The 22,182-nt window shown below is 32.4% G+C and overlaps 1 protein-coding gene across 1 annotated transcript; it reads right to left on the reverse strand.

The window, feature by feature from the left end:
• Positions 1 to 14,616: 14,616 nt before the first annotated feature.
• LOC127711161 (uncharacterized) lies at positions 14,617 to 18,463 on the reverse strand. The gene is made up of 2 exons (XM_052217109.1): positions 18,393 to 18,463; positions 14,617 to 16,434 (listed from the first exon to the last, which is right to left on the reverse strand). Exon 2 carries the CDS (start codon positions 16,430 to 16,432, stop codon positions 15,359 to 15,361), a length of 1,074 nt encoding a protein of 357 aa, XP_052073069.1. The 5' UTR covers positions 16,433 to 16,434; positions 18,393 to 18,463; the 3' UTR covers positions 14,617 to 15,358.
• Positions 18,464 to 22,182: the final 3,719 nt, after the last annotated feature.

The raw sequence follows: 22,182 nt of genomic DNA on the forward strand, positions 1-22,182 counted from the left end.
TATATGCATTATTTTTCATATTGTTTCCTACATAGAATAAGGACACATTTGTCCACAGAAAAATATTGTATATATAGATAAGAAGATGTGGTATGAGTGCCAATGAGACAACTCTCCATATAAGTCACACTGTGTAAAAAGTAAACAATTATAGGTCAAAGTACGGTCCTCAACACGGAGCCTTGGCTCACACCGAACAGCAAGCTATAAAGGGCCCCAAAATGACTAGTGTAAAACAATTCAAACAGGAAAACCAACGGTCTAATCTATATAAAAAACGAGAAACGAGAAACACTTATGAACCACATTTACAAACGACAACCACTGAACAACAGGCTCCTGACTTAAGACATGTACATACAAATGCAGCGGGTTTAAACGTTTGAGCAGGCGCCAATCTTGTTTGTTTGTTGTTGTTTTGTTTTGTGTTTTTTTGGAAGAAGGGACAAATTATTCCCGGTGAATCGAAAACAAAAGATATGTTACCAGAATTCTTCTTGCGACTACGTTTAACAAAAGAAAGTAGTTAGTTTACTTATTTAATGAAAAAAGTTATTTTGAAACCTCATTTATACTTATTTTTACTTATCTGTAAATATAAGGTATTTGCAATATATGTGCAAATACTTAATATATCGTATTTTGATTATTATTCGATAAGAAAAATGCATTCACATACTTAGCTTGTTCAGGAACATATATATTGTTGGTGTTAATGTTTCCTACGCATAGATAATAAATCTGGACATAAAATATACATAATATTAAGTTTTTTTGTTACATAAAAACTTGGCGGATGACACCAAAGGGGACACTCAAAACTCATAAGTCGAAAATAATTTGACACGTTCATGGCATTAAAATCAAAAGTCGATTAAAAGACAAAAAATCCACAAAATATAACATAAAAAACTCAAGACTGAGCAACATGAACTCAAAATTTCATTTAATATTTCGAGGAGTTGTTGGTGTAGTGAGGTTTACTAGGTACCACTGCTAGTGATATTTGTCCAAGATTGACATCGCCACTTACCCAGATATTTCACATATGCGCTACGTTTTCTTAATTTATACGCATGGAATGTGTCCGAATGTGTGATATTAAAGAGACTATGGTGTTGTTAAAACCTCAAAGATCACCAATAAAGATGAAATAATGTAAATCTTATAGAAATAAAGATCGGAAGACTTACAAATTGCCCTTGTGTGAAATAAATTCAAAGGAAATTGGCCCGATCTCTTTTGGTTCTTAGTGAAAAGCGGATGAATAGATAAGTGTTTAATGAAGATATGTATGGCTGACGTTGCTGCGTAGTTGCATATTGTTAGCAGTCGAGTTGGAATCCTTGAAAAGAAAAAGTTAATTTGTATCAGTAGGAGAAGTGATTAAAGCAATCACTTCATGGTAATTGTATTCTTATATCCTTTTGGAGAATTTCATATTTATATCAAAGTAGTGCTTAGCACACTTAATGCAAACGTGTGTAATACTTCTAAAATTGAAATAGTAAATTTAATTGAAACAATCAAATCTGACCTATATGCATAAAGTCGGCTGATAAAAATCTGAACATATATAGAATAAATCTGATCTGACTGTGATGGTAATTTGTTTGGTATAAAGTATATGTCTGGTTTTAGTTCTAACTTCCCGGGATGGTTATTTCATGGTATACAATTGAATTAAGTTCTGACGTTCCTGGATGGTTATTGCATGGTGCACAAATATAAGTCTGACGTTCCTGGATGGTTATTGCATGGTGTACAAATACAAGTTCTGACGTTCCTGGATAGTTATTGCATGGTGTACAAATGTAAGTTCTGACGTCCCGGGATGATTATTGCATGGTGTACAAATAATTTAATTTTGGATGTAACGCGTCTTCTGATTGGCTGGCGTTGTTTTGTTTATCAGCTCATAGACATGTGACCGTGACGTCATCAACGTTTTTTCATGGTTTACTCCGGTTTAAAATGGAATTTAGAATTAAATTATAAGAAAGACTGTAATATTTTTTCTGTCTATTCGAAATAACATAAAAAATGTGGTGCACACTTTAAAATAACCCGCTACGCGGGTTATTCAGTGTGCATCACATTTTTTATGTTATTTCTTCATAGACAGAAAAAATATTACAGTCATTCCTTAGATATAAGTTCTAGCGTTCCTGGATGGTTATTGCATGGTGTACAAATATATGATCTGACGTTCCTGGATGGTTATTGCATGGTATTCAATTGAATATAAGTTCTGACGTTCCTGGATGATTATTGCATGGTGTACAAATATAAGTTCTGACGTCCCTGGATGATTATTGCATGGTTGTAAAAACATAAGTTCTGATGTCCTTGTATGATTATTGCATGGTGTACAAATATACGTTCTGACGTCCCTGGATGATTATTGCATGCTGTACAAACATAAGTTCTGACGTCCCGGGATGATGATTGCATGGTGTACAAAAATAAGTTCTGGCGTTCCTGTATGGTTATTACATGGTTGTACAAATATAAGTTCTGACGTCCCTGGATGACTATTGCATGGTGTACAAACATAAGTTCTGGCGTTCCTGGATGATTATAGCATAGTTGTACAAATATAAGTTCTGACGTTCCTGGATTATTATAGCATGGTGTACAAACATAAGTTCTGACGTTCCTGGATGACTATAGCATGGTTGTACAAATATAAGTTCTGACGTCCCTGGATGATTATTGCATGGTGTACAAATGTAAGTTCTGACGTTCCTGGAGGGTTATTGCATGATGTATAAGCATAAGTTCTGGTGTCACGGGACGGTTATTGCAAGGTATACAAATATGAGTTCGAACTCTCGGGATGGTTATTGCATGGTGTACAAATATAAGTTCTGACGTCCCTGGATGATTATTGCATGGTGTACAAACATAAGTTCTGACAGAATGATATTATTATTGTACGTTCTGACTTCCCGGGAGGGTTATTGCATGGCGTATATATGTAACTTCCGACGTCCCAGGATGGTTATTGCATGGTGTGCAAATATTACTTATGACGTCCCGGGATAGTTATTGCATGGTATACAAATATAAGTTTTGACGTCACGGAATCAGTTCTGCCAACTTTTCATGAAGCAAATGCGTGAGATTTGGCTAAAATTGTAAAGACCAAAGAGAAAAAACAATTATTATAGAACAAAGGAAAATGCCGCCAAATAAGCAAATCAATATTTCAATTCAATATTTTATTTAAGTCTCACCTCTCAATAATATATAATACAACATTACATTTAGTGTAAAAATATATAGATACAAAAAGAGAGCCATTCTGTACAGAATTATAAGAGACTATAACATTAAAAATTATAGAGAATTCGTCTATTATAAAACATATAAATAAGAACATTATTTACAGTATAAAACATTTCTACGTCTATTTAAAATAAGATTACAGGCTTTTGCACAGCTACGAATCATATTAATATCTGTAAATAAAAACACTAATTTCTGTTTATCATCAAAAGACATAAAATCACTATTAAAATGTGTTGCTTCATCAAATATTTTTTTTTCTAAAATCGTCATATAAAGGACACGATAAAATAACATGGGCTTCATTTTCTAAAATATCCTTACAACTATCACAGACTCGCTCCTCTAAAAGTATTTTTTCAAATCTCCCCGTTTCGATTCTAAATGGTGCTAAACCACGTCGAATTTTGGCAAAAGAACTCCTTTGTGGAAATGGCATTGGAATTGTACAATAAGTTTCAGATTCAAAACTATTCTTAAATAAATTATATGTTCGAAGTTTGTTACCACCTTTACCAGATAAAGCTTTCTCTGACTGTAAATTGCATTGCCACTGTTCAACATATTTACTAAACATTTTAGACATAATAGTATTGACCACTGAGGTACTATCAACATATTCTGTAATATTACACAAATGTTCTGCATTGCACTCAGTAAATGTTTTTCGTACATAAAAATTCCAATTTTTTATATACTTTTTAAGCATGATTTCATTTTTTTGTACATTAATTAGGCCGTTAGTTTTCTCAATTGAATTGTTTTACATTTGTGATTTCGGGGCCTTTTATAGCTGACTATGCGGTATGGGCTTTGCTCATGGTTGAAGGTCGTACGGTGACCTATAGATGTTAATTTCTGTGTCATGTGGTCTCTTGTGGAGAGTTGTCTCATTGGCAATCATACCACATCTTCTTTTTTATATGAAAATGCGTGAGTCTCACGCTAAATGCGTGAGACTTTGCAGCCCTGCGGAATGGTTATTGTGTGGTATACAAATATAAGTTCTGACGTCACGGAATGGTTATTGCATGGAGTACAAATATCAGTTCTGACGTCACGGGATGGTTATTGCATAGTGTATATCACTATAAACAGTTATATTACAACTGAGGAGGTGGTTATTGCAGCTAAATCTTTAAAGAATAATAAAGCAAGTGGTTCAGATTGTATTACAAATGAAATGTTGCAAATATCTTGTAATATGAATATTGATGTTTATGTAAAATTGTTTAATCTTATTCTTAAGTCTGGTATTTACCCAACTTTATGGAGAGAAAATTTTATTAAGCCCATTTTTAAGGGTGGGTGTTTTAATGATCCATCTAATTATCGAGGTATAGCCCTTTCAAGTTGTTTAGGAAAATTCTTTCTTAAAGTTTTGTATAGTAGATTAGAAAAATATCTTGAAGGAAATAAAATTATTTGTCGTGAGCAAATTGGATTTAGAAAGGGAAGTCGAACAAGTGATCATGTTTTGACTCTTAAAACTATTATTGATAAGGCATTTAAATCATCAAAAAAGATATATGCCTGTTTTATAGATTTCAGGAAGGCATTTGATACTATTAACAGGGAGGCTCTCTTTTACAAATTGTCTTATTACAACATAGATGGCCTCTTTTTCGGTATAATGAGAGATATGTATAAAGAGGTTTTGTACTCCGTGAAGATCTCTGAAGGTGTCACTGATTTTTTTAATTCCACAGTTGGGGTAAAACAAGGGTGTATTTTAAGTCCCACATTATTTTCTTTATATATTAATGATTTACCCCCTATTTTTTACTCCACATGTGATCCGCCCAAGTTAGATGATAATGATATTTCATGTTTGTTATATGCTGATGATTTAGTTCTTATTTCTGAAACTGCTTATGGCCTACAAAAATGCCTTGATAAGCTAAGTTTATATTGCACTAGTTGGGATTTAACAGTAAATCTTGACAAAACCAAAATTATGATTTTTAACAAATCTGGTAAAAAACTTTCAAAAGACAAGTTTGTATTTAATGATAATGTTTTGGAACACTGTACGGAATATAAATATTTGGGTATACTGTTTAAACCCTCTGGTAGTTTTACTGAGGCAGTGAGACTTCTTTGTAAAAAAGCCTCAAAAGCTATATTTTGTATTAGAAAACTGTTATTTTCTGAAGATATTAATGTTTTACCTCACCTAAAGCTTTTTGATGCTTGTGTTAAACCTATACTTCTTTATTGTAGTGAAGTTTGGTATCTATATATGATTAAAGATATTACAAATCTAGAGTCAAAATATTGGTCATTGGCTACCAATAAAATTCAGATTAAATTTGCAAAAACTTTAATTGGAGTAAATAAAACAGCTGTCAATTTAGCAGTGCTAGCTGAACTTGGTATGTATCCAGTTTTTATAGAAGCATTAAAACTGTCAATTGGCTTCTGGTTGCATGTGATAAAATCTGGTAATAATTGTTTACTTAAAGTTGTATATAGTTCAAACCTGCAAATAACCAATGGATTTGCGAAAAAAATTGAACAGCTACTTGCTACATTAAATTTTTCACATGTTTGGGAAAATCATGATACTATTTCAAAAAGGCGTTTATTATATGCACTTCATACCAAACTTAATGATAGATATCTGAATTATTGGAAAGAAAATATTTTTGTGATGATAAATCATTGCACGGTAATAAGCTCAGAACATATAGGCAGCTTAAAGAAAATTACAAATTGGAAACCTATTTATTGTTAAATATTGACAGAAAAGTAACAGGACATTTTGCCAAAATTCTCATAAGTAATAGTGTTCTTAAAATTGAACAAGGACGACACACTAAAACACCTGTAGATGAAAGAATTTGTCCCTTGTGTCTTTTAGAAGTAGAAGATGAATTTCATTTCACTATAATATGTACAAAACTAAATACAATTAGAGAACAATTATTTTCCAAAATTAGTGAAATAGTTCCCTCTTTTTTAAATATGACTAATGAAGCAAAATTTAAATTTTTGTATACCTGTGGTGAGACTGATATAATTAAAATTATTGTAAAATTCATAAGCACCATGTATAATTCTAGAAATGCTTTATTGAGCACTTAATAACTTTGTGGTACCACCTCCTCAGCAGAGATTATATACATTCATTTATTATTGTAACAATATTTTCTTTTTATAATGGAGGGGATATACAGTTATATATATATAATGTTTATAAATGTGGTCAGATTTTGTTTTTATGTTTTTGTATTGTCTTGGTAACAATCCTATAATTTTGGATTTTGAACCAATAAAATTATCTTATCTTATCTTATCTTATCTATATCAAAGAAGCTGACGGGAAATCCGCTAAGACTGTGGATTTGACAGACATGGAACATTTATAATTCAACACACTGCGTTGTGTCATACTTTCAACACTGTATTTAGGAGTCTATCAAATTATAAAAAAGATCACCCCTTTTTAATCTAACCGGAATAATCATGCCCTCCCCGTAAATCAATCTCTCCGTACCACGTCATAGAACAGCTGATTGGATGATTGTTGCTGGTTTAAGACCAAACAGCCTATTGTTTATGCGCATTAGCTAATGCAACTGGATTGTGACATGAAAGCTCTATGCTGTAGTTTCCTTTTCGACAAAAAAAGCGGAATATAACGATTGAACGCAAAACCATCTTTGTAACTCTGTCGTTTTTTAATCGTAACTTGGTCCAATCCTTAGTATGCATGAACATTTTTCGCTGGAAATAAAACTACATTCGATATTGTTTTTATACAAAATACGCATATAATTTGTCAAAGATGTTCCCGCACTGAATATATTTTTACTATAATGAATGCCACTGGATGTAACAGATTTTTCGCATTTTGAAGAAAGACCTAACTTCCATCATACATAGCATCCTTTTGGTTCTCAAATTCTATGTTTTGTTTGTGCAACACTCCCATTTAAAATTACAAATCCTACTTGAGGGGACAGTAAGAAGTCTGACAGTACATTTTGAATTACAAGAGGGGATAGTTAGTGTACACAAGAAAAAATTTCGATTGGTAATCAAACTACCATTTTTTGTCAAATAATTTGCAGAATTTAAAAAAAAATCATAATTACTTTATGTACCTTCAAAAAATCTTCCGAACAGAACACTTTTGTATCTTATAAAATAGAATAATACCATTCAATTCTAGAGTAAGAAAAACTGTATTTTTGAATAAGTTGTGACAGATGTTGACCCTTGATGTACCTATCCTTCTATTTATTTTTACACATATATATATATTGCTTTTGAAGTACGCTTGTCAAATCTGTGTTTTTTAGTTATTGTTTCAGTTTTTTTTTTAATTTTATATATATATTGTTTATTTTTATTTTTCTCTTTAACTTACCCTCATTTTTCAAAGAATTTTATTTTAATTGATGCTTGTTTTATATTTGTTTTCCTTTCACTTTTTTAATCATTTATTTTTTTATTTATATTGTTGTCAATTTATGAAAATAATGTATTTGTTTTTTGCAAATTATTCCAAGTTGAATCTATCGAGATTGTAATACTATATTTTCTTTGTAGCTGGATTTTTTTTTACATAAGAAAACAATAATAGTATGAAATCATGACATCAAAAATTAGTTTAAGTAATTAACCATTTTCTATCGATCTAATTAATTGATTAACCCAGATGTTCGCGTGTCAAAGCGATATTTGGCACTCAAATGCTGTGATAAATAATGAACAACTATTTTAAAGAGTTCACTAACTACCTTACGTGGCTTTAGCAACAAAACATTGTAATAGATATACATTAGAGATCGTGAAGAAATATCGACTTTGCTTTTCCCATACAGAAATCATTGCATTTTTATAAATTTTGATCCCCTTGTCCATTAATCGCTGCTTCTTTTTAATTACTTACTTCCTACTGTTATCGATAACTGTCGAAAATTTATCTTAAATGGTTTGAAAACTTTACAAAACTGCCTTAAATGGCCCAAAAGTTCGTTTCATTTTTTTTTAAACAACGAACAAAAACCTTTAGTATATATACGTACATTAACGCTATATATCTAGTATAAAAGTTTCTTGAATTTTAAAGTCTCAAAATAACCCAATCAAGTCCGAGTTTCGTCCGCTTATGATAAAAAGACAAGTCTTAGATATACGATTTTTTCTACAAATATTTACTTGCCATTTCGGCTTATCATTCAGTTGATTTGACCGATATTTTTTAAGGCATTGAAACTACAATGGAAGTGAGACATACTGGGTGAACTTTTCATTTTAGTACATAAAAATAGAATCTAAAAATTAAAATTGTATGACATGCTATTAATGTAATGAGGAATAAAATCCACCTAGATTAGTACTTCTTTACACGATGCTTAACTGAATTCTCGCGTGATCAAAGTCGAGATTATAAAATTGATCAGATATAAGGCATTCCTTATCATTTATGATCTAAAACTTCCATTAAAAAGTACTAACATACCTACTCTAAATACTTATAGTTATTGATTTGTACATTTTTGGAGCAAAAATTGGCTACCCGTGAAAAATCATGAATAATTAAAAGAACTATTTGTCACACCAACATTGTTTCTAAGGGACAAATATGAACAGTTTATATAGATATGGACATTGGACAGAGTAGATGTTGTCTTGGTGTAGATTTTATTTTATAACAAAAAACATTTTACTAAATTAGAATACGTCTTTTTAACAACGAAAATGGATTTAGTCAATTTAGTGACATTTTCAACATTCCAAAATATGAAATGTTGAAATAAGGCTGAAGACTGTTATAAAAATGAGTTCAAAAATTGATTTTCACACGAAAGAAAGAATAAGACCCGTTCGGAATTTTATGTGTGTCAGAGGGGCGGCATTTTCTGGAACAAGATCTCCAGCAAAACCTAATTCAAAATTAGAAGAATTTGACGGAAACTTAGTAAGCAAGAGTGCGTCTTTCACTAAACCTCGCAGTAAAACAATAGACAACAGCGAAAACTCAAACAAAGAAAGTGAATACTTGCGTTTATGTAAAAGTGGAAAAATATCAGATTCTTTTGCATCAAGGCGCAAGAAATTAAAACGGTCGAAAAGCGACGCATCATTGAAAACCAATAAAAACCTTTCCTTTCTCAAAACTTCGTATTCAAATGGCGAACATATCGGAGACGACGACGAGAGATCTTCAAGTGCTTTAAAAAGGAGAGGATCATATACAAGAAGAGAAATTTTGAGTGACCAGTGCGCAGTTGACAGTGTAGAACGCCTTAGTAAATTTAAATTGGACGTTAAAATTGGAGTTCGAGACAATCATTACAATCAATGGGCGCGTAGTAAAAGGTCAGTGTCATGTTCTGTTAATACAAATGTTAATCGTAATGAAGAGACCAACCAATCCTCCTATCCGAACACACCCAAGCTACAGGATAAACAACGACAAAGTTTAGCCGTTCCGCGCAAAAGTGATGTTACGCGAAATACAACGGGAATATTAAACTTCGACAATTTCGACGTAATATTTCAAAATATTCCTGTAAAGGCAAATCTACGCATTTCACCAAAAAGGAAGGGAAACGTAGAAAACTCTGTTGATTTGAAGAAAATGGAAACAAGTAATGTTACCAACTTGCTACAAGTTGAAGGTGATAGGTGTAAAAGCGACAAAGACGACAACCACTACAAAATGGTTCCAATACCTAGAATATCAGTAGGGAATGTTCTGGAGTATACAGTTTGCAAGAAAAAATTTGAGAAAAGTGGAAAATTATATGAACCATGCGAACATTGTAAAGCGAAAGATTCAAATACAGACGATAATTTGAATACTAAAAATACATGCACAAATAAATCAACAGAGATTGACGCTGTTTTTGAAGCAAATTCTATAAATTTAAAGGTACCTCAAAGTGCAGAGGCGGCTAGAAATTCGCATGATGTTGACGCATACACTGTGTATAAAGAACAACCTATCGAGATAAAAACCATGGACATTGGATTAGAACATAAATCGAGTACACCTCGCTCAAAATGTTTGCCAATTCCAGATGAAGATAAGTCACAGACTAGAGTTCCATTGATCCCGATGAGACAGGGCGTGTCTTCAAAAGTCGTGCTTGGCCCGGAAAAACATCTACGTAATGTCATAACAAATGACTTAAATCGACTTTCAAAAAACGCAGAGAGTTCAAAAGATCACAAGATAATTGAGGATCATAATTCTATGAATAAACAGCTAGTTGAAACCGAGGTAAAACGCGTTGCAACGCCGAGATACAAAGACGTTGCAACGCCGACAGGCAGAGAGGTTGCAACGCCAAGAGGCAAAGACGTTGCAACGCCGAGAGGCAAAGACGAAAGACCGGTGAAAATACCTTTAACACTGGCAAAGAAGACTCCTAACTTAGGAACACTAAATGTAGAAAACAATTTTGCTCAGATGAGGATAGAACAGCATTTAAATAACCTCAGAATTAGAACCGAATCTCAAATGTCTGCCAGAAATACCCCTGTGAGAGAAAATGTCCCTTCGCCTAGAGAAGGAGGTCTACGGGGTAACTACGAAAACTGTCACAAACATGCCAATATCTCATTAAATGATCAGGCAGATTTCAGCTCAGGAGCCTCACTTGGACGTATCAATGTAAAAATACAATGTAGTGCTAAAAACATGAATAAACTGAGAAATACTAATAAAATTAGTGCATTTATTCCTCTTCGTGGGATGTCGATAGAGAGGAAAATATGGAACTTACATAAAATATGAATGCAATGTAATATTAGTTTATATTATTGACATCTTTATTTTCGAATTTGCAGTGTTTTTGAACAATTTGAAGACTGATTAAAAAGGTACCGACTTATATTTCAATTTGCTCTCCGACGACCAAAAATTTTTAAAGAGGGTATGGATGGGGCTTACGGGATAGAGAAAAGTGGGGGGAAAAAGAGGAAATGGGTAAAAATATCAAAACTAGAGAATAATAGGGTAATGAAATATGAAGAACAGAGAACAATAGTTAACATAAATGGAGAAGATTAGCTTAAAAGTTCAATAATACAGAATCCAAGCCCTTTCCCCTCTAGACCCTATCTTTAAACAGGTAGTTGTATCAGGATTGACTATAAAAAAGTTCTGTTTGAAATTGCTTTGTAGGTTGCTTTGTATGGAAATGTGCGAAAAGCTTGGCATCTTGAAATAAGAAGAAATTGTTCACAATATACATGTACTTTCAAACAGAACACATTCATTTTAAGGCAACAACGTACCTTTTCTACGATAATTTTTTTTCTAGTTTAACCCCGTAACATATGCATGTCCCAAGTCAAGTACATCATCGGTGGATTTCTTATATAATTCCTTAACAGTTTTATTTCATATTAGAAGATTTTGAGGTTGAAGTTTTTGATAATTTCTGTTTAAGATATTCACATCTTTTTAGTCTCGGAGTGATTTTTGTGCCGGACACTAGTCCTGTCTTTCGCGGTTAAAGACTGTATATTGACCTCTAAATGTGATGTTGAAGACTATAAGTTGACTTCTAAATGTGATGTTGAAGACTATAAGTTGACCTCTAAATGTGATGTTGAAGACTATAAGTTGACCTCTAAATGTCTTTTGGTTATTTGTATAGTAGGTTTGATTGTTGTCTTTGATGTATAACACAAGTCTTCTTTTATAGTTATTTATAAGTCTATTTATCTATTGAAAAATGAAACTTACTAAATGTTTTAAATTGTGTGCAACTTACAGCGCCTTTTGTTTGTATTTTTATCATGCTACAAATGTATCATGGTTGACATTTCAATATTAACTAAAGAATAAAAAAATGTTTTTGGCAAATATTCACAATTAATAAAGAAATTGTATACATGAATACACAAGAAAGCTATGCATAAGCGATTTGGTTACCCTGATAAATATTTTCCGGGCTATCTTCTTTGAAATTGACATCTTCGTTTATATCACGGGGTATTATAACCGCCTTACAATTGATTCCGGACGTTGCTGCGTAGCGAAGCGAGTTCGGTAGATACAAGTTCTAAATATTTATCTTCAAAGACTTACTGCCATTAACGTAAAAATGAAATGTTCACAACAAAAAGTTCACTGCTTCCTGACAATCATTGTATATTTTTTTATATAACATAAACACCAGGAGTCCTTAATGTTTCTAGCTGTTTAATAGTATTTCATACACATAGATATTTGAAGACTGACCTCCAAATTTCATCAATGTACGGTTCGTTGCCTTAATAGAGTTTTTGGTACCATTCGTCTCAAATTCTTGTACTGGTCATTGCCCGTTTTGGCTATTCAAAACCTATCAATATGGTAGAAATATACATGTTACTACTAGATGAACATTTCCAAAGCTTACTTAATCGATTACTAAAACATTTGAAGAAAAATTCGCCACAAATCTTCATTTTGCACGTTGTGTTCAAGACATGGAGTTCTCTAGTGTCTTTTCGAATACAGGACTCGACAAAAGCAAACTCGCCGAACATCGTTGAATGTCATGATATACACCACTTCTGAAATGAATTTGACACAAGTGTCACTAAGCTAGAAATGATTTAGTTGATTTTTGTTTGCTTTAAGGTCCAGTTGCTAATATACCATGCATATTCAGTACGATCACGTGGTTTTGGGTTATATTGTTTATGACAAATGTTATCTCTGCGCTTTCAAATGAAAGTTTAGTCATATTGATATGTTTTAGTAGTATTTTTTCTTCTGGTTCTTCTTTTACCACCTTGTCAGGCCCATAACTTAAAAAACAATGTTTACGATGGTTTATATGATATTTGACGTAAACGTGTATTACCTTTAGAGGTGTGTCGCGTATTATCGTGACCTTTATGTGAGCTTGACCCTCGGCCTCAATATTAAAGTACGGTGACCTATAGTTGCTTTCATCCTTGTCATTTGGACTCTGGTCGATATCTTTCTCATCTCATGACAATCATACCACTTCTCCTTATTTTTATACTGGTTGATACTCGGGATATTTTTTCTATTTCTTAATACACTGATTTAAAGACAGGTTCCCTACCGAAATATACCAATTGAAGATATCCAAGTGGTTGATTCAAAGGGATGTTTCTGTTGGCTTTAACAGAGCGTACTAAGTGATTTCGTGATATAGGAGGGGGACGTGAGCTTTCCTGTGTTCAGATACTACGACATAGCATTCTTTTTGTTGTCACTGCGTACATGGTTTATGTATAAAAGATGTTGGTTACACTTTCTCTTACTGATAAACTTCTGGATTCGAGATTAGTAAAATAATGGTAAACTCATTCTGACTAATTTTGAAAACAAAGAAACAACATTTTATTTGAAGATGCTAATGCTGGCTGAATTGAGGGACACATTCTTCTAGACAAAATATACATGCATGAAATCCTATCCGTATAATATATGAAGCGCTTCCATGCAAAAAGATACAAACACAAAAAAAATAACGAAATTCTAAGAAACACTTATCTAGAAACACTAAAACGTGTCCAAAATTGTTTATAGCAGACTTGTGATCAATACAAGTAAAACACCGTTATTTTCATCATATGATTTTAAAAGATGTATTAAGTTATACACACATGTCAGTGCTTACACCCCCTTTTTTCAATTTTTCTCAATATTTAGAATTTATATTCATCTGTCCATGTATAAAAGTTTTAAGTATCTTAGCTTTCCACTTAATTTTGTTCTCTTAGATAGCAGTGGCAATAAAGCAGTAATCAATGTAATGTAATGGGGGCAACGGTCAGAGTACTGTCTCTCCGATTAAGGACTGTTGATTTATATAATATTTAACAAATTGTATTAAAACTTATATGTTTATAGTTTTGTAAATGGTTTTATTTCGGCTCAGTATAATTAAAACAAATCAGAATCTGTTTTAAGTGACAAATTCGGGACAGAATTGACCGTGTTATGAATATTTAGAGTAAAACCAATTTTTACAGATAAAATCGTTTTTCAAAAATATTTTAACGAACTTTAACAAAATCCTGTGAATTAATCAAAAACACCTTTTGTACCTTTTCGCATGGAGTGGCTCATATATAAGGAAGCAAAAAACTTAAATATTATTTTTGCTGTTTCTTGAAATATCCTCTATCAAAATAGTACATGTTGTTTTACATTTAGACACTTCAACAGTTTAACCTATTGAATAAATATGTACTTCTAATTTTAGTTTTCTTAATTTGTGTGTTTGTTCAAACGAAATAAGAAGTTGCTTTTAATGCAAAGCAATAATAAATGTATATATATATATATATATATATATATATATCAACACAACAAGTACTGAAACACAAATGTTTAATTGCGTAGATTTTAATCTTGATCTTCTTATTTTTTAAGTACTTTTCATGTCTGACGCACATACAGCTAGGTAGGGTCAGTCTAGAAATCGATGAGATTATTCCAATAACTGTTAAATTCAAAAGGTATTGCTTGTCATACATATATACAGATCTATATCAGATTTAGAGGCTTAATCTCGAAAGGAATACTAATTGTGATTAACGAAATTTGATATCAAGTGCTCAAGGAGTAGACTTAGATTCATAAATATACATTATGACACTTCGGTGTTTGACTATAGAACTAAGACAGTAATCCACAGACTAACAGACTGTCCTCTGTAAACTTAACACAGTCAAATCCACCATTTGTAAATCTGTCCTTTTGCACTCATTCACCTTTAATTGTCTATTCTATTTTTCAAAATTAATATGGATTGTAGATTGGATACGTGATTAGAAACCATACTTGTATGTTTAACAACACGGGATAGATGACTTTTCCCTATATCTCAGACCGATATCGTAACATTATGCGCTCATATATTTTGTTGGAACTTTCGAAATTATTATCAATATGATCTATGAAATATCCTTTCTAGCTTTCAATCGAAATATATTATTTGCTTTTTCACAAATCCATCCATACGACTCGGTCATAAATATTTATGTATGAAGGAAAAAAGAAGGGGCACAGTCTTGGTAGTTTATAATGTTCCCATTGTCCGATGAATAAATTCCATCAGGATGGTATTCCTCAAATTGGCATCGTTTTGGAACGCCTTAGAGACAAAAATTTACCCGTCGATTTTACGGAACCTGCAGTTATTGGAGGGAACATTCTGCTTGTTTGCAATGAGGCAAAACTAGGTTCTTGTGATCTTGTATTCTGCACTGGAAGATTTGCTATGAATTTTTTGAACTTACGACTAGAGTTGTTTTTCTTGTTCATTGCGTTTCCCGCTGGCGCTGTTTTAGCGGAAGTTGTTAGATTTCTAACAAAGTCTTCCGGGTCGTCTGTTAGGATGGCTTTCATTTTAAATTTCAATAAAGTGTTTTTGCCGGAAATATTCGATTTTATTTTCTTCAAAATGTTCCTAGTTACGAGAACCTCATGTCTATCTTTTTGTGTTCTAATATATGTATCGTACTTTGTTGTATTTTCAAGAGGCCATAGCTCTTTGACCTCTTCTACAACCACTTCCGGTTCTTCTTCAACCTTTTCATCGTGAAACTTTAAACGTGAATATTTGACAGTCGATGAAATTGGCATCAAAACTCCTGTTGGTATGAATACAGACTTTTTACGCTCAGATTCATCCAATTCGTTTTCAACATGTTTAACTCGTCCCTGAGAATTGCTGACGTGGGGTAATTTTACGCCATCTTTATTTCCATCGACTTCATCTTCTTTCCTTTCGTCGTCTTCATTCTTCTCAGTTTCATGTTTATTGGTATAATTGATTTTGACAATTGAAACTGGTGGTTTTTCGTTTGTTTCTTCAAGAGCTTTAGTAATGACTTCATCATACGCGTGCATCGTTTCGTTAGTGGCCTTGTGTTTTCCAAAAACTGTAGAAAACCGTTGTGTGATAGTTCTTTTCTTTGCTTCAAATGAACTTATTTCAGTTATTGCGGCTGATTTGTATTGGTGAACTTTTTTCTCCATTGTCTTTCTATGAAATTCGTTACTCCTGAAAATGGTCTCGCCAGTTCTACTTTTCGATACGCTCAGTGCTCCCTTCATAACTTTCGTTATTTCTAAAGTCTTTCTTTTATCATGAGAATCGCCTATCGAGTATAACCCGGAAACTTGCTTTTCCATGTTCATGTCTGATAAAAATAAATATGCAGGTATAAGTATAATAACACAGAAGTACTTAGGGATAGGAGAATTTTTTTGTCCTCCCCTTTTCAAAAATTCGTTATTTTTAGATTTTGTTTTTATTTCAATTCTTTAATGATTTTTCTGTGTAAGACTTACATAAATATGCTAGAAATAACATGTGTTTACCATTTACTGTCAATTGCTAGTTATTGGCTCACTGTGGTCCGGTTATATGGTAATATTTCCGATGCACAAAATAATTGAAAGAAAATTTGAAAGAAAACAATAAAATAAAAAAAGGGAATGACCAAAAAAAAAATGTCCTGGCCCAAGTAACTGTGCAATTACAATTAAACAAACAAATGAAAAATGTATAATGCAATTGGTTTATTAAGGATGTAGTCAGGTCAGGTTTAGGAATTTTTGTCAGATGTTCGGACTCCTTGGTTTTTTTTTCCTACGATACAGGGTAAAATATTTAGCCCCATATCACCCACTTTTCTTTTCATAGAAGACTTCAAAAGCTCATAAAAGGGTCATTATCAAAATTTAAGCAGATTCCCGGTTTTTTTTTTTTACGATTTGAGACCAAAAAAATGTCAATGCTAAATATAAGGTAAACGTCCGAATCAGACTTTTCCCGTCATTTTTAAAAAATCAAATATCTCAAAAAGGAGTTTCTCAAAAAGGAGTTCCATAACCTATCAATCTTTTTAGCTTATTTTGTTCCTTAACTTATGCTCTTCTGAATTATAGTATCAATTTTTAATTCTAGATTTTTTTTAAATTTCACCTAAGTACATCCTTAAAGCGTATAGCCGCATGATACAGGTGTATGGATGGAAAAGCGTTTGAACAAGAAGGTTATTTAATTTCAGTTCTTACCAGGCCTGAATATTAATTTTCAAAATCCAAAAGAATCAAATGGTCTTCACCTTCCTTTTCTAATATTTCTATTTCAGCCATCAGGGTTATACTGTTTGCTAAAAACAAATTTAGGACTAAAACGAATATAGATTCTATTTGACAAACTGAGGCGAAAGCACGAGTAAGACGTGCATGTGTTTGTGCTGCACAGCACATTTTGACTATGAAGACTTATTATAAGGGAGTTATCATTTGATTTTTAGGGGGGGGGGCTAGGATGAAATTTGAAAACAAAATGTATAAAAAGTCAGGATGAACTAATAAAAAAAGTCAGGACCGAATAAAGTGAAAAATAAAAAGGCAGGGCCGAGATTACATTAAAAAAAAATTGCAGGGCACAATTTTTCATCCTAGGCCCCCCCCCTCCATATAAATCAAATAGTAGCTCCCTAGTCATTAAAGTACAGGAAACATAATCAACAGAAAAATAAGTGTTTGTGTAATACTTGAGAGATACTTTACAGGGTCAGAGAAATAGTCTGAAACGGAAGGAATAGTCAAACGAAAGATTTATAAATTGAGATCGAATATGTTTGGCTTTTTAACTTTTTGAGTCGAGCGTCACTGATGAGTCTTTTGTAGAAGAAACGCGCGTCTTGCGTACACAATTTTAATCCTGGTATCGATAATGAGTTTATGTTACGTGACCTACGATTCCAATTTTAGTGTGTAAAACATTAAAACATTGTTTGGCTCAACAGAGTAACCACACCAGTTAAACTTAAAACAATAACACACAAACAGGCGCAATATAAAAAAACCTACCCCAGAAAATGGTCTCGATCGCCAGATGAATCGTTATAATATTATAATATAAAGGAACAATTAAATATTTCTATATTTTTTAAGTAATTAATAAAACGAAACAAAATTAATATAAAATAAATTATATTTTGAAAATATTTCATTAACACGAATTTACACTGGCGCATTCTTATGTCGTTATAGCAACGCTCCCGGGACTTATTCATAAGTATTTTTTTATATAAGTTAATTTAAGAATTGTTAATAAACACATCCATAAATATCATCTTACCCTTTTTTCAGTTCACTGTATCCAGGTTAAATTTTCTAAACTTGACCCGAGCTACCCATTTTTTGTTTAGTTGGGACCATAACCACTGAACTAGTCAGGATAACTAATCTGTTAATATGTAAACTATTGTTATTAAGAGGTCAGGTTATTGTTTAAAATCCTGTGAATATTAACGACTTTCAAACTTAATCTATTGACGATAATCATCGTTGTGTTAACATGTCAGATTAAGATCTCCATTATCTTAGAGGAAATCTCAGAAAACAAGAAATTAATAAAGAAATCACGAATTTGTTGTAATTATTTCATTTTCAACATTCCTTTTTCTTGGTTTTATGTTCCATAAGAAAAACGGAGGAAAAGTGTGGAGTCTGATGAATGTCTAAAAATGGTTTATTTAATTTTATATATTTGATCATAATCGACCAAAAAATACATCTAAACAAATTTGATAATTTAGTGCAGCATACCATGATTTATCTATTAGTTGTTATTGGCTTTGAACTAGCTTTAAATAACTCCAACTGTACTTTGTGTCTTAAGGATGCTCTCTCCTCTGTTCCAAAATAACTAGGTTTTTAAAAGACTGTTATAGATTGATAGAATATGAATAAAGGAACTCAAAAATTAGAAAAAATGATAGGTCCGTGTTCTAGTTTTTGAGATATAATCAATAGAAAATTTGGCGGGAAATAGTTCTCTCTTGATTTTTCATACATTTAACATTGACACCTTTTTCCTTTCAAAAACCATGAAAAAATAACAAGGATTTTATAAAATTTTCAAAAATGACTTTTAAAACAATATGCAATAAAATTCTGAAAAGAAAAGTAGGGGTCTGTGGGCAAAATTTTTATTGGCACTACATGGATAAAACTAGAGGATTCAGAATATCTGACAAACTTCAAAAACAAGAGTAGCGAACATCCTTAATATCATATTAGTTGTGTTTGTGCTTCATACCAATATGACGGTGGGGGTTGAGAAAATCTTCATCACATTCTTAATCTGTCTGTCTCAGGTCAGGAGCCTGTAATTAGGTGGTTGTCTTATATTGCTGTCTGTCATACTAGTATTTGTTTTTCGTTATATTTTTTTTCATAAATCAGGCCGTTGGTTTTCTCGTTTGAATTGTTTCACATTTTGTGATGTGGGCCGGCCTTTTATAGCTGACTATGGTTTGGGTTTTGTTTATTGTTGAAGGCCGTACAGATACCTATATAGTCATCTTTTTGGATTCTGGTGGATTGTAATCTCATCAGATATCCTACCATATGTCATCATTCCTATATGAAATACATCCTCAGTGGTTAAAAAAACGACGTTAACTTTATACTTTATTATTATACCGGTAGTATTGCAAATGCAAAAATATGAAATAATCTTTCGCTACCCAAAGACATGTTGTTTATGTTCTTAATCATTTATCCGGATGTAATATTTCAGTCATACGTTGACTTCAAGTGTTATCTGTAAGTTAATACTTTAGCTGTATTTTGGCAAAACCATTAGGAATTTTGGTTCTGCAATGCTCTTCAACTTCGTACCTCATTGACCTATATAACTATTTTGTTTCGAGCGTCACTGATGAATCATTTGTAGACAAAATTCACATCTGGCGTACATAATTTTAATTAAGCCAAGTATCGATGATGAGTTTAATTAATATATCTAATCGCATTGAATACCAAACTAGTTTATACTTCACAGCTGTGTCTTAATTCAGACCTATACAGACACTGTAGAAAATATAAGAAATCAACGTGAATTTTGCTAAAAGTTTCTTCGATTTATTTTGCCATTGAGATTTCTCAAAGTCATTAAGTAATGGGGGCAGATCTTTCGTTGTCACTTTAACTTTGAATTATGTTTGATGGTTTTGACCTTGACATATTAAAGACTCTTGTCTATTGTTAACCTCTAAATGCTATTTCTGTTATATGAAAAAAAGGAGATGTGGTATGACTGCCAATTAGATAACTATCTACCACAGTTCAAATAAGCGGATATAAGCATTTATAGGTCACCGTAAGGACTTCAGCCATGAGAAAAAACCATACCGAATAGTTGGCTGTAAAAGACCCGACGTGAAAAATGTGAAACAAATCAAACGAGAAAACTAACGGCCTTATTTATAACAATCTAAAAATAACAAATTGTCTATTTCTGCTGTTTGGTAGATATGTCAATATTATAATGGAAAAAAAGGATATGGAGTATCCTTCCATGACACAAAATCAGTACATGCACAGCAAAAACACACAAAAAGCAAAGGAACAGCGCTTGTATTGCTGTTCTTCATCTCAAGGTCAGAATGAGGCCTTCAACAAGGAGCAAAAATAACCTCTCACCTCACTGCACGTTTAAGACGGCCCTAGCATCGGTTTGAGCGGAATTCTTTGCAAAATAAATATATTTCCCACGTCTCCTTGTATTCATAATACAAATGTTTATATCTGTTTATGATCATCACTGACGTGTAAACAATTTACTTTTTTATTTACGTCAGTGATAATCCTAAATATATATTATATTATCTAAAACAGACTACTTCGAGACACTACCAATCTGTATGGAAATACAGTGTAGCGGAGTCTGATGAAATAATTAATTAAATATATGGTGTAATTGTTATTTCTTCAAGTAACTTAGTTTCATGTCTTTCAAAACTTCCGATATATAACAAACAAAAATGGAAAAAATTTTATAAGCATTTATGAATTGACGTACATGCACGTAAGTTAAAACTATAACAATGAGAACTTATGGGAGATTAGCGGCCCTAGCATCGGTTTGAGCGGAATTTAAATAAAATAAAATTCAGATACCTTTTCTATTTTTAATTAGAACATCGAAATATAAATTGCGTGATTGGATATGATTGGCATAAGTACTAACGTATATCAGTATAACATTGTTTGTTTGTTGTCACAAAATCATAATGGGACCTCGGTGGCCAAGTGGTCTAAGTAGTCGAACTACTGTATCACTAGACTGTCAACACTGAAGTTGTGAGTTCGAATCCCGCACAGGGCAGGTGCGCTCGACTCAAATCTTAATTGACTAGTATTGTCAGTTTTCCTACCAAAGGTGGTTCTCTCCGGCTGCCTCCAATAAAAACTGACCGCCACGAAATAGCACAATAGTGTTAAAAAAGGTGTTAAACACCAACTAATCAATCAATCAATCAATCAAAATCATAACAATAGCACATCATAATTTTTACGGCGATGTTGTTTACCAAGCCCGTAAATTTAAATTCGATTCGGGTAATCTTATCGACCCTTTAGATAAACTTATTCTAACAGGTTATATATAATTACATACACAATAGATATAAGAAGATGTGGTATGAGTACCAATGAGACAATTCTCCATCCAAGTCAAACTTTATAAAAGTAAACCATTATCATGATTATAGGTCACAGTACGGTCTTCAACACGGAGCCTTCCTTGGCTCACACCGAGCAGAAAGCTATAAAGGGCCCCAAAAAATTACTATATATATAGTGTAAAACCATTCAAACGGGAAAATCAACGGTCTAATCTATATAAAAATCGAGAAACGAAAAACACGTATGAACCACATCAACAAACGACAACTACTGTAATTAGATCTTTGAAATTGTTGTTTTATCGGTATAAATATTGACTTTGTTATCCATAAATTAAAACTAAATTGATTGTTATTGTTATACACATATTTATACATTAACAACTCTACAATCTGTCGTTAACTATCAATTGGCTTTGTACAAGGTAATGTTTTTCTCTGACTGTTAATGACGTC

Source organism: Mytilus californianus, unplaced genomic scaffold (genome assembly GCF_021869535.1).
Source record: "Mytilus californianus isolate M0D057914Y unplaced genomic scaffold, xbMytCali1.0.p SCAF_8, whole genome shotgun sequence".
In the NCBI taxonomy this organism is placed as follows: domain Eukaryota; kingdom Metazoa; phylum Mollusca; class Bivalvia; order Mytilida; family Mytilidae; genus Mytilus; species Mytilus californianus.

Bases quoted from the DNA above. Each gene is read 5' to 3' on its own strand.
- LOC127711161 (XM_052217109.1), bottom strand. From the start codon at position 16,432: ATGAACATGGAAAAGCAAGTTTCCGGGTTATACTCGATAGGCGATTCT.